General features: G+C 46.4%; 1 protein-coding gene and 7 non-coding genes across 8 annotated transcripts in view; all 8 read left to right on the top strand.

Moving 5' to 3' along the window:
* The window catches only part of LOC118081028 (carnitine O-acetyltransferase), a 40,924-nt gene that overhangs the window by 9,886 nt on the left and 8,991 nt on the right, over positions 1–22,047 (top strand). The window contains exons 4-9 of the mRNA XM_035107123.2: positions 11,155–11,208; positions 11,962–12,127; positions 13,877–14,051; positions 15,790–15,968; positions 19,523–19,623; positions 20,885–21,004. Of these exons, the coding sequence (XP_034963014.1) occupies positions 11,155–11,208; positions 11,962–12,127; positions 13,877–14,051; positions 15,790–15,968; positions 19,523–19,623; positions 20,885–21,004 (795 nt within the window). The remainder of the gene's footprint in view (positions 1–11,154; positions 11,209–11,961; positions 12,128–13,876; positions 14,052–15,789; positions 15,969–19,522; positions 19,624–20,884; positions 21,005–22,047) is intronic.
* Positions 1,394–1,465, top strand: TRNAC-GCA (transfer RNA cysteine (anticodon GCA)). The gene has a single exon. It is a non-coding gene; the product is annotated as a tRNA-Cys (tRNA).
* TRNAC-GCA (transfer RNA cysteine (anticodon GCA)) lies at positions 1,916–1,987 on the top strand. The gene has a single exon. It is a non-coding gene; the product is annotated as a tRNA-Cys (tRNA).
* Positions 2,590–2,661, top strand: TRNAC-GCA (transfer RNA cysteine (anticodon GCA)). The gene has a single exon. It is a non-coding gene; the product is annotated as a tRNA-Cys (tRNA).
* Positions 5,688–5,759, top strand: TRNAC-GCA (transfer RNA cysteine (anticodon GCA)). Its single transcript has one exon. It is a non-coding gene; the product is annotated as a tRNA-Cys (tRNA).
* Positions 6,357–6,428, top strand: TRNAC-GCA (transfer RNA cysteine (anticodon GCA)). Its single transcript has one exon. It is a non-coding gene; the product is annotated as a tRNA-Cys (tRNA).
* TRNAC-GCA (transfer RNA cysteine (anticodon GCA)) lies at positions 7,408–7,479 on the top strand. Its single transcript has one exon. It is a non-coding gene; the product is annotated as a tRNA-Cys (tRNA).
* On the top strand, positions 9,425–9,496 carry TRNAC-GCA (transfer RNA cysteine (anticodon GCA)). Its single transcript has one exon. It is a non-coding gene; the product is annotated as a tRNA-Cys (tRNA).

Here is a 22,047-nt window from a genome sequence, read left to right as displayed (position 1 = left end):
AAACTGCGATTCGCAAGACGAATTTTTCGCAAAACTAATTGACTCGTGGAACGAATTATATTCGTCTTGCGAGGCACCACTGTAATAGCAGCAATAGCAGACTAAGAGGTGCCTGATTCAAGCTCAGGTGCTTCCCAACTTTTTAAAGGCATGTCTACATCTTCTTCCATTACCTCAAAAGCTCATGGTGGGTAACACTTTTTTCTGGAAACATCTGATTGGGCAAATCCTATATCCATAATTAAGAGTTCTTAAAGATAACTCCGCTCCCTGTCTGTTGAAGGAGGTAGCTTGGTGGTAGAGCATTTGACTGCAGATCCAGCTTTTCTTACCCCCTCTTTGGGGGAAAGGAGGAATAAATCCTATCTGGGTGTTATAGCCCCGTACATATAGAAAATAGGGGCACGGGTGGCGCTGTGGTCTAAACCACTGAGCCTAGGGCTTGCCGATCAGAAGGTCAGCGGTTCAAATCCCCGTGACGGAGCGAGCTCCTGTTGCTCTGTCCCAGCTCCTGCCAACCTAGCAGTTCGAAAGCACATCAAAGTGCAAGTAGATAAATAGGTACCGCTACAGCGGGAAGGTAAACGGCGTTTCCATGCGCTCTGACACTCGTCACAGTCCTCCGTGCACCAGTAGTGGTTTAGTCATGCTGGCCACATGACCTGGAAAGCTGTCTGTGGACAAACGCCGACTCCCTCGGCCTGAAAGCGAGAACCCCATAGTTGCCTTTGACTGGACTTAACTGTCCATGGGTCCTTTACCTTTTACTAGATGACCTTTGGAGGTCCCTTCCAATTCTACAGTTCTAGTATTCTGTGACATTAAAGGCTCAGTTCCCTGTTGTCAAATGAGACTTGCCATCTCAGGGAACAACCAGTGATGCTCTGGCAAATTTCAGGGATCGAGCCGGAACTCGTACCCTGGGTACCCAGAACGTATGTTGTTCAGGGCTTTGTGAATTAATCCAGGGACCTCGATTCGGGCTTAGTAGTAGATGAGCAGCCAGTGCAGATGCTTGAACAATGTTGTCACATGTTGTTGACCAGATGTTCCTTCAGCAACTCAGCCACCACATTCTGCACCAGCCAGAGCTTTTGAGCCGGGCCCAAGGGTAGCTCCACATAGAGCACATTACAGTAGTCCAGCCTCAAGGTTCCGAACACATAGACTAGCTGTGTCCTCCAGCTGTTTGGACTGATGAGGGTTGGACGTTCTAAACATCTGGAGGCCACCAGGCTGCTCCAGAAACCCTTTGCAATACACAGATTGATGTGGAAGCGTTGCCTGGTAGGTATAATGTTTGCAGTGGTTAGTCATAAGTACACAGTAGGAGAACTATGTGGCAAAACCAGTATCCACAAGAAGGCTTGCTGGGCAGGCATGCCTATGTACCGGGGGTATAGCTCAGCGGTAGAGCATTTGACTGCAGATCAAGAGGTCCCTGGTTCAAGTCCGGGTGCCCCCTCTTTTTAGAGGAATTTGTTTTCTGGTTTGCTACCATTCTGCTTTCTCCAGTAACTTGTGGTGGGTAACATGGTAGGAGATGCTTTTAATGAAATTTAATGTAGAACAGGAAGATCAGTGATGGTAGAAAGGTGATTTCCCCAACTTTACTAATCTTCCCCTGCCTTGTGCAACAATAGGAAGTGTACGAAGTTTTCACAGGTGTCCTCTCAGCCGGCAAGCAGGTGATGGTTGGGCCAGGACTCTGCATGAGTTGACTATGTACTCAACAACATTTTGCAACGCAGAGATTTGCAGGAGGTGGTTGCTCAGCAGGGGGAAAAAATGATGTGGCAAAAGTTGCCTATAAGGTAGAGCAATTAAAACCATTAGTCGTAAGTACACAGTAGAGAACAATGTGGCAAAACCCGTATCCATAAGAAGGCTTGCTGGGCAAACATGGATATGTGCCGGGGGTATAGCTCAGCGGTAGAGCATTTGACTGCAGATCAAGAGGTCCCTGGTTCAAGTCCGGGTGCCCCCTCTTTTTAGTGGCAGGTGGGGCTCTGCTGTTCTCCTGCCTTCCCAACATCGCAGGCTCCTGCTTCTTACCGAAAGGGGAAGGTGCGCAGAGTTCAGCGCATTGCATTGTGGCAGGCACATCAGGTTACCTCTGTCACCATGCTCCTCACTCCTGATCTGCCAGCCTACTGTTCTGTTCTCACACTGCAGTTTGTGTGGCCATCTATCAGTGACTATACAAACTGCAACGTGACGACATCCTTACAGTTTTATTATATACTAAGACAAAAGATGGGTGAGGGTGGAAGGATGGTTTCCTCACCTTTACTGATCTTTCTCTGCCTTGTGCAAATATAGGATGTTTAAGCTGTTGTTCTCAGACGTGATCTCAGTTTGCAAGGGGGTGGGTGGGCCCAAAGAAATAGCTAGTGCACTATGTGAGCTGACTCTGCTCAAGAACCCAGAAATTAGCAGCAGGTTGTTCCTCTGTAGAAAAAAATGATGCAACCAGAGTTTCCTGTAGGGTAGAGTATTTAAAATCATTACTCGTAAGTACATGGTAAAAACTAGGTGGCAAAACCAGTATCCATAAGAAGGCATCCTAAGCAGACATGTCTGTGTGCTGGGGGTATAGCTCAGCGGTAGAGCATTTGACTGCAGATCAAGAGGTCCCTGGTTCAAGTCCGGGTGCCCCCTATTTTTAGAGGAATTTGTTTCTGGTTTGCCACCTCCTCACTTTCTCCAATAGCTTATGGAAGACGGGTTTAAGGAAATAGAAGCTGCAACCATTTTATGCACGTTCAATATGGGCACGACTATGCACATTGCTCCAAACCCAGATGTGAAACACACACACACCCTATTTTTTAAAGGGGCTGGTGAGGAAGTACAGCTGGTTCTGCCTTGCTCTCCCAGCTTCCCAGCATTGCAGGCCACTGCTTTGATGGTGTTTCCTGCTCGGCAGGGGGTTGAACTGGATGGCCCTTGTGGTCTCTTCCAACTCTATGATTCTATGCTGTTTCCTGAGAGGGAGAGGTGGCAGGGATCTTGGCGCATTGCATGGTAGCATGGGCATTTGATCAGTAAGCAGCGGCACAGTGTTGGGAAGTTGTGTTTTGTGGTCATTCCCCCCCCCATGGCTGAAAGAAAGAAGCCTGTGTATTAAATTGCAGGCTTTTTTCTCTTGCTTCCAACTGCAGCAGGGCAGGAGGACGAAGGGGGGGAATTCCATCTCCTCTTTGTTCCTCTCCTCTCCACCAGTGACAGGAGGAATTTGAGACATTGCTTACTCTTGTCTGCTTCCCTCAGCTGCTGGCTTCCTGTCCTCTTCTCACACTGCGGCTCAGGGGGCCACCTGTTGGTGACCATTCAAATTGCAACGTGGCGACTTCCGGTCTGCCGCGCTGGAAAATGGAGGCGCAGAAACCTCGCGCTGCGAGGTTTCTGGCATCGCGGAGGGGGGGGAAATCCGCGGGGGCACGCGGATCCCCGTAAATACCCCTGGTTGAGCGTCCAGGGGGCAAATTTTGCCTGGCGGAGCTCCAGAAGCGACTCCTCAGCTGCCCAGGAAGCCCGCAAGAGCCCCTGAGAGCCAGCCGAGTGGCAGTCGCGGGAGCCATTTTAGGCATACCATCGTTACCTCCAAGAAGCGAAGCTCCGAGCCTCCAACCTGCAGGCGGTGGATTCTTCCTGAAAAAGTTACGATCTGGACGAAGTAAGTTGAAACCAATCAATTTGAAACAAGAATTTGGCAGTGGGAGGCGGAGATTAAAAAGGGAAGTCATCTCCCCCCGATTGAGTAACTAAAGATCGCAGCAAGCTAGAAAACCCAGAAATGCTGTAAAAAGAGCTTTTTCCTGAGGCAGAGTAAAGGAAAAAGTAAGCGGTGTATTTATCTCTGCAAAAGACTGAGATCCAGCATGAGACGGGTCAAAGGAAAGATCAGTCAGTTTGCTGATTAACGTCACAATACAAAGGAATGTGTCTGGCTGAATGTGAGAGACTGAGAGCTGTAAACAGTGAAAGAGGACTTGTTTTGCCTTGAGGCTGCTCAGTATTGACTCTGAGGAAAAGAAGGAGTAAAGAGAGAGATTCTGACCAAGTGGGACTGGATTCTTGGCTTTTTGCCTATTTGTTCACTTTTCATATATATTGGACTAAAATTTCAACTCCACGGCCGGTCTGTACAAAGATGGAGGAGGTTTTAGACAAAGGAATAGGAGAGAAGGTTCCAGAGAGTGGACAGGAAGTCACACAGTGGGACTTAATATTGGCAACAATTTTGGATCTTACTAAGCAAGTGAGCATCTCCAAGCTTGATGTAAACTTTCTGAGAGAAGAGACTGTCGAGACATTTGTTTTTGACTGTAAAACACAGGATCCAACAGATATAGAAGAGCAGGAGAAGGGAGAAGAAAAAAGATTGGAAGACCAGGACTGTGCTGGAGTGACGTATGTAAAAAACATAGAAGAGGAGAAAGATAATACTGAAGGACAATATGCTGAACCAATGGATTTATTTCCTGAAAAGAACACTGTTTTACTGGTGGGAGGGGTGGAACAGGGAGGGAAAGTAGGAGAAAACACTGTTTCACTGGTGAGAGAAGTGAAACAGGAGAGGGTAAAAGCAAAAAAGCACCCCAAAAAAGAGGTTGGGAAAATCAGCGCCCCGGTGAGAGAGGGGAGGACACAAACAGTTGGGGGGCAGAAAGAGGATGAAAAGGTGCAAAGATACAAAGTGATGGGATTACAGAAGAGGGGGGCAAGAGTTCGGCAAAAGTTGGTATGGGACAGACTAGGGGTGGGTTGAGAGGTCTTGGATTATTTGGTATTGTCTGAAATAATATGGTCTGATCTCGGAATGTATTAAGGATTGTATGAAGAACCTGGCTGATTCATCTGGAGACTTCGATTCCAGGGAAGGGGGGGTGGGAACTTTGTTGTGTGGGTGGAAGTAAATGGGTAATAAATTAGGATGTGAATCTTATATATTTTTGGGTAAGGGAAAGAGACTAGGGATTAGATAATAATAATTTTGGAGAGAGGATGTTAAGAGAAAAGAGGTTAAAGTACAAGGAGAATGGATAATAGCAATGAAAAAGATGAAAAAGTTGAAATTTAGAAAAAAGAATGTGAAGTTAGAATGGGAAAATGCGAGAACTATTTTTAACAATAAGAACTCAAGAAGGGGAAATGAGGAAGTCTGAATCTGTTTTTGTTTTTTTGTTTTTTTTGTTTTTTTTGTCGTTTTTTTATGTATTTTTCTTTTTTGTGCCTTTTTCTTTTTTCTTGTATTTCTTGTTAAAATCTAATAAAAATTATATTTAAAAAAAAACAAATTGCAACGTGGCAACATCCTTACAGTTTTATTATATACTACGAAATAAGAAGATCAGTGGTGGTTAAAAATAAAATAAAATTGCCCGTCTTTACTGATCTTCCCCTGCCTAGTGGCTCTAGAGGAAGTGCAGGTAGTGTTCTCATATGTAATAATTTTCAGGGGATTGTTGTTGGGCCTAAAGCTGTGGCCTCTGTGTGAACTGACTCTGCTCTAGAACACTTTGCAACACAGAGATTTGCAGGAGGTTATTCCTCAGTAGAAAGCTTGATGTGGAATGAGTTGCCTGTAGGTAGGGCGTTTAAGTCGAAAGTACATGGTAGAGAACTATGTGGCAAAACTGGTATCCATAAGAAGGCTTGCTGGGCAGACAAGCCTATGTGCCGGGGGTATAGCTCAGCGGTAGAGCATTTGACTGCAGATCAAGAGGTCCCTGGTTCAAGTCCGGGTGCCCCCTCTTTTTAGTGGCAGGTGGGGCTCTGCTGTTCTCCTGCCTTCCCAACATCGCAGGCTCCTGCTTCTTACCGAAAGGGGAAGATGCGCAGAGTTCAGCGCATTGCATGGTGGCAGGCACATCAGGTTACCTCTGTCTCCATGCTCTCTGCTCCTCACTCCTGATCTGCCAGCCTACTGTTCTGTTCTCACACTGCACTTTCTGTGGCCATCTATCAGTGACCATACAAACGGCAATGTGATGACATCCTTACAGTTTTATTATATACTAAGACAAAAGATGGGTGAGGGTGGAAGGATGGTTTCCTCACCTTTACTGATCTTCCGCTGCCATGTGCAAATATAGGATGTTTAAGCTGTTGTTCTCAGAGTTTGCAAGGGGGTGGTGGGCCCAAAGAAATAGCTAATGCACTATGTGAGCTGACTCTGCTCAAGAACCCAGAAATTAGCAGCAGGTTGTTCCTCTGTAGAAAAAATGATGCAACCAGAGTTTCCTGTAGGGTAGAGTATTTAAAATCATTACTCGTAAGTACATGGTAAAAACTAGGTGGCAAAACCAGTATCCATAAGAAGGCACCCTAAGCAGACATGTCTGTGTGCCGGGGGTATAGCTCAGCGGTAGAGCATTTGACTGCAGATCAAGAGGTCCCTGGTTCAAGTCCGGGTGCCCCCTCTTTTTAGACTAATTTGTTTCTAGTTTGCCACCTCCTCACTTTCTCCAGTAGCTTATGGAAGACGGGTTTAAGGAAATAGAAGCTGCAACCATTTTATGCGCGTCCAATATGGGCACGACTGTGAAACCCAGATGTGAAACACACAGACCCTATTTTTTAAAGGGGCTGGTGAGGAAGTGCAGCTAGTTCTGCCTTGCTCTCCCAGCTTCCTAGCATTGCAGGCCACTGTTGTTTCCTGAGAGGCAGAAGTGGCAGGGATCTTGGCACATTGCATGGTAGCATGAGCATTTGATCAGTAAGCAGCGGCACAGTGTTGGGAAGTGGTGTCTCATGGTCATTTCACCCCACGGCTGAAAGAAAAAAGCCTGTGTATTAAATTGCAGGCTTTTTTCCCTCTTGCTTCCAACTGCAGCAGGGCAGGAGGACGAAGGGGAGGAATTCTATCTCCTCTTTGTTTCTCTCCTCCCCACCAGTGACAGGAGGAATTTGAGACACTGCTTACTCTTGTCTGCTTCCCTCAGCTGCTGGCTTCCTGTCCTCTTCTCACACTGCGGCTCAGGGGGCCACCTGTTGGTGACCATTCAAATTGCAACGTGGCGACATCCTTACAGTTTTATTATATACTACGAAATAAGAAGATCAGTGGTGGTTAAAAAGAAAATAAAATTGCCCGCCTTTACTGATCTTCCCCTGCCATGTGGCTCTAGAGGAAGTGCAGGTAGTGTTCTCATATGTAATAATTTCCAGGGGATTGTTGTTGGGCCTAAAGCTGTGGCCTCCGTGTGAACTGACTCTGCTCTAGAACACTTTGCAACACAGAGATTTGCAGGAGGTTATTCCTCAGTAGAAAGCTTGATGTGGAATCAGTTGCCTGTAGGTAGAGCGTTTAAAACCATTAGTCGAAAGTACATGGTAGAGAACTATGTGGCAAAACTGGTATCCATAAGAAGGCTTCCTGGGCAGACATTCCTATGTGCCGGGGGTATAGCTCAGCGGTAGAGCATTTGACTGCAGATCAAGAGGTCCCTGGTTCAAGTCCGGGTGCCCCCTCTTTTTTTAGAGGAATGTATTTCCAGGTGTTGCCAGCACCTTGTTTTCCCCAATAGCTTGTAATGGGAAATCTCATAGATGGGTTTAGTGGAATACTATGTAACTGAGACTGTGCCCCTGCTCACATTGCTCCACCCATTTACTACCCCCTGCCAAACTCGCCACCCCTTGCAAATTCCCCTCCTTTTACATCTCACCAACGTTCCATATCCTTCATAGTTCACCCAATCCACCAGCCATCTTCTGAAATGCAGTTGTAGCTGCTGAGGCAGTTCAGGGCAAGCTCCATTACTCTGTCTACTTTCCAACACCGCAGATAGCTGCTGTTGGCCAAAAGCGGTCATGTGGCATAGACCAAGCCGACGGTCTTGCCACCACACATATATGTTTAGCCTGGAGAAGAGAAGGTTAAGGGGTGATATGATAGCCATGTTCAAATATATAAAAGGATGTCATATAGAGGTGGGAGAAAGGTTGTTTCCTGCTGCTCCAGAGAAGTGGACACGGAGCAATGGATTCAAACTACAAGAAAGAAGATTCCACCTAAACATTAGGAAGAACTTCCTGACAGTAAGAGCTGTTCGACAGTGGAATTTGCTACCAAGGAGTGTGGTGGAGTCTCCTCCTTTGGAGGTATTTAAGCAGAGGCTTGACAACCACATGTCAAGAATGCTTTGATGGTGTTTCCTGCTTGGCAGGGGGTTGGACTGGATGGCCCTTGCAGTCTCTTCCAACTCTATGATTCTATGTCAAGCTTCCCTGCATGCCCCACAACCGGCATTCAGTGACTTCTCACCTTCATTGCCCCTACTACCAAGAGAAGGAAGCCTGCAATTCACGATGCAGAGGTTTCCCCCTCTCAATTCCTGTGGCAGTGGGGGGTCCTCTCCCCACCCCACCAGTTGTGGTAGCAGGGGGAACACAGGGCGTCTTTTCACTACATGCCACTGCTGCTGGTGGAGGAAGAGGGGAATGGAGAAAGTTGTGAGGTGGGAAGCAGCAGCAGTGGCAGAGCAGGATGGTTGCTGGGGAGCTGCCTCAGTCCATCCTGCCGATTCCTCTGTGTCTTGCCTGGGCTACGCCCCAACAGCCTGCCTGAGCTGCTCACCTGCTCTGTTTTGACACTGCAGTTTGTGCGGCCTCCTGCTGGTGGTCATACAAACGGCAGCCTGATGACATCCTTACAATTTTGATATATACTAAGACAGAAGGATGCGGGTGGCGCTGTGGGTTAAACCACAGAGCCTAGGGCTTGCCGATCGGAAGGTCGGTGGTTCGAATCCCCGCGACAGGGTGAGCTCCCGTTGCTCGGTCCTTGCTCCTGCCAACCTAGCAGTTTGAAAGCACGTCAAAGTGCAAGTACAGTGGTACCTCTACTTACGGATTTAATGCGTTCCGAACGCACATTTGTAAGTCGGAAAAAATTGTAAGTCGAATCCCATAGGAATGCATTGGGAGAAAAAATTCGTAAGTCGAAGCAACCCTATCTAAAAATTCATAAGTAGAAAAAAATCCTATCTAAACCACATCCAAGATGGCGGACGGAGCTCCGTTCGTAAGTAGAAATATTCGCAAGTAGAGTTATTCGTAAGTAGAGGTATCACTGTAGATAAATAGGTACCGCTACAGTGAGAAGGAAAACGGCGTTTCCGTGTGCTGCTCTGGTTCGCCAGAAGTGGCTTTGTCATGCTGGCCACATGACCTGGAAGCTGTACACCAGCTCCCTCGGCCAATAACGCGAGATGAGCGCTGCAACCCCAGAGTCGGTCATGGCTGGACCTAATGGTCAGGGGTCCCTTTACCTTTACATTAAGACAGAAGAAGATCAGAGTTTCCTGTAGGTAGAGCATTTAAAAAGCCATTAGTCATAAGTAGGCAGTAGGAGAACTATGCTGCAAAACCAGTATCCATAAGAAGGCACCCTAAGCAGACATGTCTGTGTGCCGGGGGTATAGCTCAGCGGTAGAGCATTTGACTGCAGATCAAGAGGTCCCTGGTTCAAGTCCGGGTGCCCCCTCTTTTTAGAGGAATTTGTTTCTGGTTTGCCACCATCCTGCTTTCTCCAATAACTTGTGGTGGGTAACATGGATTTAATGAATGGTGGTGTAAAATAAGATAAGTGGTGGCACAGAGATGGCTTCTCCACATTTAGCTCAGTGGTAGAGAATCTGACTGCAGATCAAGTCCCTGGTGTGTGCAAAATGGTAGTAGGATTTAATTTATGATGTAAACAAACCTGTTTATAGAAATATACGGGGCTTATCTGGTGCCCTTACATAGATTTCTTGGTGATTAAAAACCTGTGTTCTGGTATTTGATTTCTGATCAAGGAGCCTTGGTTCTAATCTGGTGCTATCAGCTCTCTCTTTTGTATTTAGCATAACCATAGTTTTGTGAATTTTTGTTGTTGTTGTTTAGTCGTGTCCAACTCTTCGTGACCCCATGGACCAGAGCACACCAGGCACTCCTGTCTTCTACTGCCTCCCGCAGTTTGGTCAGACTCATGTTCATAGCTTCCAGAACACTGTCCAACCATCACGTTCTCTGTCGTCCCCTTTTCCTTGTGCCCTCCATCTTTCCCAACATCAGGGTCTTTTCCAGGGAGTCTTCTCTTCTCATGAGGTGGCCAGAGTATTGGAGCCTCAGCTTCACGATCTGTCCTTCCAGGGAGCACTCAGGGCTGATTTCCTTAAGAATTGATAGGTTTGATCTTCTTGCAGTCCATGGGACTCTCAAGAGTCTCCTCCAGCACCATAATTCAAAAGCATCAATTCTTCGGCGATCAGCCTTCTTTATGGTCCAGCTCTCACTTCCATATATCACTACTGGGAAAACCATAGCTTTAACTATACAGACTATACGGCAGGCATCCCCAAACTTCGGCCCTCCAGATGTTTTGGACTACAATTCCCTTCTTCCCCAACCACTGGTCCTGTTAGCTAGGGATCATGGGAGTAGTAGGCCAAAACATCTGGAGGGCCGCAGTTTGGGGATGCCTGCTATACGGACTTTATTGTGAATTTTACAACACCACAATTAAACATTACCTGGGCAATGTAATATTTATTCCTAATTGAATAGTTAAATCCAAAATTCTAAAGAGAGACCGAGAAGGTACATGGGAGGATGTTTTAAATTGTATTTATACTAGCTCAGCTATGTTGCGAGCTGCTCAGTAAAGGCTTTACCCCCTTGAAAAGTAAGGTATAAATACAATCCTTAAAAACATGTCTCTTTGTTCAGAAGGGTGCTCAAAGAAATCTCTGCTCTCTGAAGCTCTGAAACACATAGTTGTGCATAAAGCACAGATAAGCTTCGTTTCCCAAGCTTTCTATATCCAAATCACACTTCCCTGCTCCTGAATTATAACTGGAGGCATGCTTCACTCTCACATTGAAAAATAATTACTTTTTCTAACAGGTATAAAACTAATAAGGATTGCCCAGCTTAGCTTGATGGAGAGCTCTTGAGAACTTGGAAGCTTTCTTCTTTGATCTTTTCCCCTTTTAGTTGGTCGGTCATAATAACAAAAGCAATGGTTTTTATTAAGTAGGGAATCTATTTTAGCGTGTTTATTGTGCAGTCCAGGACCAGTGGTGCATGAATACTGGAGCTTGAGGTTTCTCTATGGAGTGTTTAACATGGGATTTTATTTTTAATCTCTCCTTCATGTAGGTTTGCTGCAAAGCTCATTGCTGGTGTGTTGGATTTCAAGGCAAAGATTGACCAGTGAGTATTCCTGTCCTCTTCTCACACTGCAGCTCAGGGGGCCACCTGTTGGTGACCATTCAAATTGCAACGTGGCGACATCCTTACAATTTTATTATATACTACGAAATAAGAAGACACACAGGGGCGTCTTAGCCATAGAGGCTACTGGCGCAAGGCGCCACAGTGCCAAGTTCTGGAGGCGCTTTGGAGGGCGCCTCCGCCGTGCCGCGCTGTGCCCGGAGCGTCTTCTCTGCTGGAGGAGCAGCACTCAAGCCCCGCCGGCAGCGCCGCCCTCGCCCTCTTCTCGGGCTGCGGGCGCCGTTGCAGGGAAGCCGGCCGCGAGCCTCCCGTTGTTTAAAGAAGCGTTTCCCCGAGGGGTGACCCAGTCCTTTATGGAGCAACTGTATAGCTGAAAGAAAATGTCCTGTTGTTTTTAGAACTTGTAAAGATAGCTGTATCGTTTTTAGAGTTTTCCAAAATGGCTTTTCGGAACTTGGTCTTTCATTCTGCTTCTCTCCTGCACCCTGCTTCGGCAGCTTTCTGCTGTGAAATGCTCTATAAATTTGTTAAACAAATTAATAAGTAGTCCTCAAGAGCATACGTGACGATAAAGGCTAACACGTATATTGTGGCATAAGCTTTTGAGGACTGCCTTGTCTAAAACACACCCCATATCACCTCTACTGCCCAGAGCAGCAGCAGCAGCAACCTTACGGATTGAGATTTGAAAGGCATTGACTTGTTTATCCCCTTTTCCACCCTTCATGCCAGCCAGACCCTGTTAGTCGAATATTCCCGAGGCTACCCTCTCTGTATGGAGCAATATTCCCGCATCTTTGCCTCGTGCAGGCTTCCAGGGCCTAAACACGATTCCGTCTTGCTGCCTCCACCCGGCCGAAGACCGCCTACGTACATCACGGTAGTCCGCAACTTCCAGGTAACTACCGCTGTCCCGCTAGACTCGCAAGTGTAGGCTGGGCTCTGCCTAAGTTGTTGTTGTTGTTGTTTAGTTTACTTGTGTCCGACTCTTCGTGACCCCATGGACCAGAGCACGCCAGGCACTCCCGTCTTGCACTGCCTCCCGCAGTTTGGTCAGACTCATGTTCGTAGCTTCGGGAACACTGTCCAACCATCTCGTCCTCTCTCGTCCCCTTCTCCTAGTGCCCTCAATCTTTCCCAACATCAGGGTCTTTTCCAGGGAGTCTTCTCTTCTCATGAGGTGGCCAAAGTATTGGAGCCTCAGCTTCAGGATCTGTCCTTCCAGTGAGCACTCAGGTCTGCCTAAGTTAGAAGTGCCCAAAACTCTTTAAGTGTTAAATCACTTCCAGTCATGCATTTGTCCTGCTTCTTATTAACATGACGATTTTCAGTTTTGTCTGTGCATACGTAGTGAAAAATATCTCTGTATCTTTCTGTATACAGTGGTACCTCGCTAGACGAATGCCTCAGAAGACGAAAAACTCAATGGAGACTCGCAAGACGAAGTTTCCTATGGCGCGCTTCGCAAGACGAATTTTTTCGTCCCATAGGATGCCTTGCAAGATGATTCCCCCCGTCTTGCGAGGCACCCTATGGGAAACCGCACTTCAATGCGTTCCTATGGGAGCCGCTTCGCAAAACGAATTTTTCGCTATACGAAGCGACTCGTGGAACGAATTAAATTCGTCTAGTGAGGCACCACTGTAATATGCTTTCTCTTTTCCAAATCAAATACAACATGACTTGTAAAAGTAGGCTGTGCAACAACCTGAATAATAAATAAAATGTGTTTATTTTATTTTTAAAAAATGCAGGGGGAGAGTGCAAACTGCACTAGGGCTGCCATATGTCCAGAATTCCTGGGCAAATCTGGGATTTGTCCTTTAAAAACTGCATCCGGGCAGGATTTTCGGAAAGCGACAAAAACATCCGGGAAAACTTGGGGGCGTATGGCAGCCCGTATCGGAATTGTTGGGCTTTTTGGCGATTTCCGAAAAACTAAATGAGACTGGCCAAAGCTCAACAACTTTTTTGTCCAGTTTTTCACTTTTTGAAATATGGAAACCCTAACTGTGCTGTACTAGACGGACAAATTGCGTGGCTCTGAACATGGCAGATCACTCTGTTTGTAGGAATCACAGGTTTTAATGCAGTTTGTGGGAGAAGGTTAAAACCAGCACCTTGACGTGTGTCCCGATGAGAACAAGGTGGTTGTTTTTCCTGTCAGGAACGGGTGCCTCTAACTTCTATACTGCATTTTATTTTATTTTATTTATGCTTTTCAGGTTTATACATTTCTCTAATTTTACAGTTGTTTTAACGTTTCAAAACTTGACTTCCTTCCCCCCTCTTTCTGCGGTTCCTTAACTTTATTTTTAATACATTCTGCATCTCCAACTTAACTTAACTTGCTCATTTATTCATCTACTTTAAATATATACTCTTGTAAAACTGCAGGTTATTACAATAACCCTGCCAATGTTCTTACCTGTTTACAATTTATCTGTAAACATTCAACAAACCACTTCCACTCTTTTATAAAAAGATTCTTATCTTGATTTCTTATTCTTCTGGTAAGTTTCGCCATGTCTGCATATTCCATAAGTTTTACAAGCGTTATTTTAAACATCCTTCTCAATTCATTATATATCGTTTCCCAGTAAGCTTAAACCTTACTACAAGATGCTGCTTTTTATGCCTCCTGCAGTTTTTCCAACTTGAAGTGTACAACAGCGACGGGACGCCTCTCACTGTTGACCAGCTGCACTGGCAGCTCCAGCGAATCCGTGCGCAGTCTTGGAAGACCGATAAGGAGCCCCTGGGGGTGCTAACTAGTGACCACCGACACACATGGGGACAGGCCTACACCACTCTCATGAGAGGTATCTCTGCGTCTGCATGCTGTAGGGAGACTGGGTCAGCTATAAAATTATTATTTTACAATATAACACAAACTCCCCACCCCACCCAATACACATATCCACCCTTATTAAACGTGTACATAGCATACAGTGAGCATAACATACAACAATACAAACAACCAAATAAAAGACTTCCTTTATCCTGTATCTGGCCTCCTTATTTACTTCTTATAAACTGCTTCCTTTATGAAATAATAATAATAATAATAATAATAATAATAACCTTGCCCATCTGGCCAGGCCTCCCCTGCCACTCTGGGTAGCTCCCAACATCACAATAAAAACTTCACTAAACAGGGCTGCCTTCAGATGTCTTCTAAAAGCCAGATACATAGTTGTTTGTTTATTTCCCCCTCCCCCCAAATAGATTTATTAGTTTTGTAAATCTGAAACCAAAAAACAGCGAACATAAAAAACACAAAAATACAATAAGAATCACATACAGTAAATCACAAAACATAAAGATACAAAATACACGAAACAAAAAATAAAAAGAACCATATTAAATCATTCATATACTGTATCTTAACATTGTTGACTTCCTCAAGTCCCTCCTTTCTGCTTTTCATTATATATCATCCTTAGTAATTTCTATATCATGCTTCAATTATCTTGTTATTACCTTAACTAACAAATTTCTATATTATACTTCAATCATCTATTTTTCCATATTAATTATTTAACAACAATTCTTATTATACCATTATATCGGAATCTGAATATTACCTCTACAAATCTGCCTCTACAGCCTCCCTATACTTCCAAATCTTATCTTAAATATTTCATGTAGTTGTTTATTTCCTTGACATCTGATGGGAGGGCATTCCACAGGGTGGGTGCCACTACCGAGAAGGCCCTCTGCCTGGTTCCCTGTAACTTCACTTCTCGCAGTGAGGGAACCGCCAGAAGGCCCTCGGAGCTGGACCTCAGTGCCTGGGCTGAATGATGGAGGTGGAGACGCTCCTTCAGGTATAGTGGGCCGAGGCCGTTTAGGGCTTTAATGGTCAGCACCAACACGTTGAATTGTGCTCAGAAACTTACTGGGAGACAATGTAGGTCTTTCAGGACCAGTGTGATATGGTCTCGGCGGCCGCTCCCAGTAACCAGTCTAGCTGCCGCATTCTGGATTAGTTGTAGTTTCCAGGTCACCTTCAAAGGTAGCCCCACGTAGAGCGCATTGCAGTAGTCCAAGATGACCAGAGCGTTCACCACTCTGGCGAGACAGTCCGCGGGCAGGTAAACAGCTGCCCTGGACACAGAATTGACCTGCGCCTCCATGGGCAGCTGTGAGTCCAAAATGACTCCCAGGCTGCACAGCTGGTCCTTCAGGGGCAGAGTTGCCCCATTCAGAACCAGGGAATCCTCCACACCTGCATGTGGCAGCGTGCTCTTAATCCAGTTTTCTGAGACCTCCCCAGTGTTGAACACTTAACCGTGGAGGCTAAGAAAGTTAGCCAGGGGTCAGGCATCGATGTCTACACCAGGCACCCCCAAACTCGGCCCTCCAGATGTTTTGGAACTACAATTCCCATCATCCCTGACCACTGGTCCTGCTAGCTAGGGATGATGGGAGTTGTAGTCCACGTCTTCAAAACAACACATTGGTCAGCTTGGAAGCGCAACACTCCTTCCCTGCTGCACCGCAGCGCTGCCATAACCTTCGTGTATTGTTTCCCCCCCTCTCCCTCCTTGCCGCCAGACAAGCTGAACCGGGAATCGGCCCGTGCCATTCAGCGCAGCCTCTTCACCGTCTGCTTGGACGCTCCCATCCTGAAAGTCTCGGATGCGCTGGCGAGCAGCCGCCTGGCAGCACAGATGCTGCATGGCGGAGGCAGCTACTCCAATAGCGGCAATCGGTGGTTCGACAAGACTCTGCAGGTGAGGACGACTTCAGGGTAAAGAGGGGGGGGGCTACTCCTTTTTGAAAGCTTGGAGAAGGCACCGTCGCTGTGGCTACCCCCCCCCCCGGTGTCTTGGTTCAGGTAGGGAAGGGCTCAGAAGGCAGAGCTTCTATAAAAAGGTAAAGGGACCCCTGACCCCTGGCATACAGCTTCCAGGTCATGTGGCCAGCATGAAAAAGCCGCTTCTGGCGAAACCAGAGCAGCACATGGAAACGCTGTTTACCTTCCCGCCGGAGTGGTACCTATTTATCTACTTGCACTTTGATGTGCTTTCAAACTGCTAGGTTGGCAGGAGCTGGGACCAAGCAATGGGAGCTCACCCCGTCATGGGGACCCGAACCTCTGACCTTCTGATCAGCAAGCCCTAGGCTCTGTGGTTTAACCCACAGCGCCACCTGCATCCCATAGAGCATCTATGTTGTTGTTTAGTCGTTTAGTCGTGTCCGACTCTTCGTGACCCCATGGACCATAGCACGCCAGGCACTCCTATCTTGCACCGCCTCCCACAGTTTGGTCAGACTCATGTTGGTAGCTTCGAGAACACTGTCCAACCATCTTGTCCTCTGTCGTCCCCTTCTCCTAGTGCCCCCAATCTTTCCCAACATCAGGGTCTTTTCCAAGGATTCTTCTCTTCTCATGAGGTGGCCAAAGTATTGGAGCCTCAGCTTCACAATCTGTCCTTCCAGGGAGCACTCAGGGCTGATTTCCTTCAGAATGGATAGGTTTGATCTTCTTGCAGTCCATGGGACTCTCAAGAGTCTCCTCCAGCACCATAATTCAAAAGCATCAATTCTTCGGCGATCAGCCTTCTTTATGGTCCAGAAGTGAGAGCTGGACCATAAAGAAGAGCATCTATAGAGCACCACATAAAAGGGTAGCATTATGTTTGTCCTGCTTTTTTTGGAGAGGGAGGGAAGCAACTAAGGCTCCTGCACTGTACATTAAAAGCAGTATTGTCCTGGGCACGGCTTCCCCCAAAGAATCCTGGGAATGGCATACCCTCCAACATTTCTCCAATGAAAATTGGGACGTCCTATTCCATTATTATTATTATTATTATTATTATTATTATTATTATTATTACCCTGCCCATCTGACTGGGTTGCCCTCCTGTAGGCGCTTGGCTTATTCCTGCAAAATATCCGAAACTTTGGAGACACCCTAAGCAAATGCTGTACTTAAATAAATACAGAAGCAAGCAGGAAAGAATTGGATCGTTGCTTTTGTGGTTCTTATGGGGAAACATAGCCAGTCAGATGCATGGCCAGAGTGGTTTGGTATGAGGAAACCCAAGCCTTTTTAAAGGTGTACTACACCATTTCCGCTTGGTGTCGTCACACTTAGTTATTTAATGCTTTTCTATTCTTCCATTGTCCTCCCTGCTGAGTTCTGCAAGGGAAAAAGCCAAGTGTTCAAGGGGACAGTGGAGGCGAAATAAGGAGTTGGCTCTGACCTGGCAATGGCTCTGGCTCCAGCCACTGTTCCATACCCTCCAACATTTCTCTGATGACAGTAAGGATGTTGTATTCCATAATAACAATAACAATAATTTTATTATTTGTACCCCGTCCATCTGACTGGGTTTCCCCCAGCCATTCTGGGCAGCTTCCAACATATATGAAAGCATAACAAAACATTAAATGTTAACAATTTCCTATATAGGGCTGCCTTCAGATACCTTCTAAAGGTTGTAGAGTTACTTATCTCCTTGGCTCAGGGGTTGCATAGCTCCATACCCTCCGACATTTCTCTGATGAAAACAGGGGTGTCCTACCATACCCTGCAATATTTTTCTGGTGAAAATAGAGACGTCCTAAGGAAAAGCAGGACATTCTGGGATCAAATCAGAAACTGGGATGGCTTCTGTAAATCCAGGACTGTCCCTGGAAAATACGGACACTAGCAGAGTTGTAGAAGCGTAGCAAAAACCCCTTGCTTAGCACGCTTGTCAGGCATCTATTTGCCTGCATCCAAGTCCAAGCTGCGTAGCAGATAACTGTCCAGTGCGCTCCCGTTGCGCAGTTTCTGCTACTATCACGAAAGTCAAACCTCGTTTCCTAAACGTCTCGGAATTCTTTCTTCTGAAGTTTAGATAACAGTTCAAACTGCAGCTTGTAGCAGCGGAAACTTTCCAGCTTTCAGTGCTCATGAAATAAATCACTTTCACTCCCTTGTTCATTAAAACAGAGAGATTTATTGACACCAGCCCGGACTGGACAGATCCATCCCGGCTGGAAGCTTCAACACAACAGACAGAACAGAAACAGACGATGTCATATATACAGATACACAATAGCAACAGGTACTTCCTGCTTCCTGTTTACATGACACGTCACAAGCCCCTTGTGATACAGGACGACTGCTGAGCTATAATCTCCTCAGCTAACACTGGAATATTTATTTATTTATTTATATATAAATAAATAATACTCTAGTGGCTTCCCCAGCCACTCTGGGCGGCTTCCAACAAAATATTAAAATACAATGGTAGTTCGTTAATGGTGATGAGCGTTGTTGAGAGGCACACGCACCCCATTCCCATCACAGACCTACAGTTACCGGAGTTCCCTAGGAAGAGGGATGGACTTCTGAACCGCGTTGGACGTTGTAGAAAACCATGACTGTTTAACACGGGACGATACTGCATTAAATGTACATTGGAGATGTGGCCTAAGAGGAACAACATCATTAATGCCATTAGGAAAATGTAAATGTGTGGGGAGAGGAAAAGCCTTCTTCTCCTGGAATGTATGGAGGATCGGGAAATAGGTAGAAAGTACACGGGTGACGCTGTGGTCTAAAACCACAGAGCCTCTTGGGCTTGTCAATCAGGAGGTCGGTGGTTCAAATCCCCACGATGAAGTGCACTCCCGTTGCTCGGTCCCAGCTCCTGCCAACCTAGCAGTTCGAAAGCACGTCAAAGTGCAAGTAGACAAATAGGTACCGCTCCAGCAGGAAGGTAAACGGCGTTTCCGTGAGCTGCTCTGGTTTCGCCAGAAGTGGCTTAGTCATGCTGGCCACATGACCCGGAAAAACTGTCTGCGGGCAAACGCTGGCTCGCTCTGCCAGTAAAGTGAGATGAGCACCGCAACCCCAGAGTCATTTTTGACTGGACTTAACTGTCAGGGGTCCTTTACTTTTACCTATTCTTTATCCCAGGGGTATGGAAACTTTTTCAGCCCTTGTAGGAAACCTTATCAGGACTGTGTACCAGGGTTGGGCAAGGCCAGGATCCAAAATAGGTGCTGACAATGTAGATACTAAAAATTGCCCGTTGTGACTCATTGAGCAAAGGAGAAGAAACCTCTGGCCCTGCAGATGTTGTTGGAGGCTGACTTTCATCAACCCCAAGCAGCAAGGTCAGGGATGATGGGAATTGTAGTCTAGAAACAACTGAAGGGCCAGAGGTCCCCCGCCTCTTGTTTCAAGATGGAAGCTCTCGTAAGTCCTTTCTGTCTATCACACCTTCTCTCTCTTTGTCTTTTCCTTCCACATGTTTGCCTTCTCTCGCTCCCCACCCCGTGCTCCCAGTTTATTGTGGGAGAAGACGGCTCCTGTGGGGTGCTTTATGAACAAGCCGTTGCTGAAGGACCACCGATCGCCACCATCATAGACCACGTCCTTGACTACTGGTAATGCCCTCACCAGGAGCGCGGAAAGGAAGTGGGGCTTGTCAGATTCAGGTCCAGTAGAAGGCTTTGTGCAGTGGCGATATTGAGGAAGAGACGAGCATATTTCTGTTTTGAAAAATTGTTCTAAGGATGTTGGGTGCTCAAGCTCTCTTAAAAATCACTGTGAGGAAGTTTAGGAGCCTTAATACAGCGTTTCTCAACCGCTGTGTGCTGCGAGACGCTGGCTGGTGTGCCGCGACGTGCGGCAACGAGAAGGGTGATTTGCATTGTCACGTGCCTGGTGGCCGCCAATAAGCAGTGCTGACCCACCGGAAAGGAAGCCGGCCGGGTCACGACGCGGAGTGAGCGCAGCTCTCAACAGCCACCACCACGGGAGGGTGGTTTTAGACAAACTTAAAGAAGCTGGCTGGATGAGCTCAACCTGAAACTTGCTGAGCAAAGGATTGTGCTGGCAGAGAAATCAGTGGCTTGTGAAGCCTTATTACAGGAGATTGCAACCAACACAGCAATTGGCAAGTGTTTCTTACAGTCATAATTATATAGTCAATAAAGGGCGGCACAGAGTTAAATTTTTAAACTTTTTTAATGGTGGTGTGCCTCGTGATTTTTTTCATGGAACAAGTGTGCCTTGGCCCAAAAAAGGTTGAGAAACACTGCCTTAATATATATAGCAGGAGTGGGGACATGTGGTGCTGTAGGAGATGTGAAGGCCTGGAAGTAAAAACAGAAAACGGGGGGAGATTGTTGAGGGCAGCTCTTGAGTTTCCTATGAAAACGAATAAATATTGCATGCTCAGCCCTGGTTCCTCTATTGTCGAAAGCTGCCCTGTTGGAAGGGGGGGGGGACTTCCTGTGTTCTTCAACATTGGGAGGCAGATGAAAGATGGGAGTTGGAACTTCCTGTTTTGAGAAAGCCTTTTAAAAACTATTTTTTGTCCATTATGCAATGACCTGAGGAACTCACAGTCCTGGCTACATTTGAACGTATTTCCTATAGACATCAGTTTTGTGTGGATACCAATCCGGATATTTGGAAGGTTTATAGTACCTTATATGCTGAATTCGAGATGTTATTGAGGGTGGTTGTATTCATAATGTGGACTGAGCTTCCCCTGGGTTGCCGATGGGATCTGAACTGAAGCCTCAACAATATCAGGAGTTTGTCTCCCCTACCAAAGGGAGACAAACAAACGTGGGTCTTTAACCCATCACTTTCTTTTTAATGCATTTTTCCTCTCTCTCTCTCCTCCCCAAATGCCAGCAAAGATCCTGTCCCAGTCCGCGCCCCGCTGATACCTCTGCAGTTGCCCAAAAAACTCTACTTCTGTTTCACTCCAGAAATCAAGCGCGACATCGAACATGCCAAACAGAACCTGGACATGTGAGTTTGTGTGTGTATATGAGTGAATGAATTTTATTATTTCGGTCACAGACCAGTTCCAACCCACATACAAGATCAGGGAAATCATAAAACACGATAGGGATACATTTGAATTCGCAATCAGACACAACAGTAACAATACAGATATAGCAACAGTTTAAAAATATATAGATTAAAACTTAGTCGCTACCATATAACCCAGGCATCCCCAAACTTCGGCCCTCCAGATGTTTTGGACTACAATTCCCATCATCCCTGACCACTGGTCCTCTTAGCTAGGGATCATGGGAGTAGTAGGCCAAAACATCTGGAGGGCCGCAGTTTGGGGATGCCTGATATAACCTAAAATTGTCATTCAAGGCCTAAATCCTTGTGATAGCACAGCATGTTCCCTAAGTTTTATGGCAATTGCACAGAATTTGGCTACCCTTAATGTGATCTCAGGATCCTTGTCCTCTGCCAGGGATTTTAGACATTGAAGTTCGGATTCATTTGAAGATTTTTGCATAGCAGGGGTAATGAATACTGGGCGTATATCCCTGTAGAAACGGCAGCATAACAAGGCATGAGAGACAGTTTCTACCTCCATCAAGCCCCAGGGGCAGACTCGTTCCGCATATGGTTTACCCTCGAATCTGCCCTGCAATAAGGCAGGTGGTAGCACGTTGAATCTAGCGAGGGTAAATGACCGGGTGTGGGGGTTTGAGAGTGGTGTCACAATCAGAGTGGGATTTGGGCAGACCAGGCTGCAGAAGGAGGAGAAACACAGCCAAATGGTGTGGTCTCATTCTTGAGCATTTCCCAGTGTGGAAACCAGCTTCACCTTGCTCCTTGCGCTGGGTTTTCACTCAGAGCTCCCTGCAACAGCTCAGGGAAGAAGAACACAGCGCTGCTTGTTTCTCCCCATTAAGCCTTGTCTCTCAGCTTCAGAGTCGCAGAGACCTGGCTGCTGCAAGGGGAGCAGTGTGTTCTTTTGTACCAAACATATTTTATTTTTTTAGGGACAGGTTGAGAGGAGGTTAAGTCGGAGCGATGGAGGCTGG

This window comes from Zootoca vivipara, chromosome 2 (assembly GCF_963506605.1).
Source record: "Zootoca vivipara chromosome 2, rZooViv1.1, whole genome shotgun sequence".
Lineage (NCBI taxonomy): Eukaryota > Metazoa > Chordata > Lepidosauria > Squamata > Lacertidae > Zootoca > Zootoca vivipara.
The sequence above is the reverse complement of the archived record's forward strand: the minus strand, read 5'-3'. Positions and strand labels throughout refer to the sequence as shown.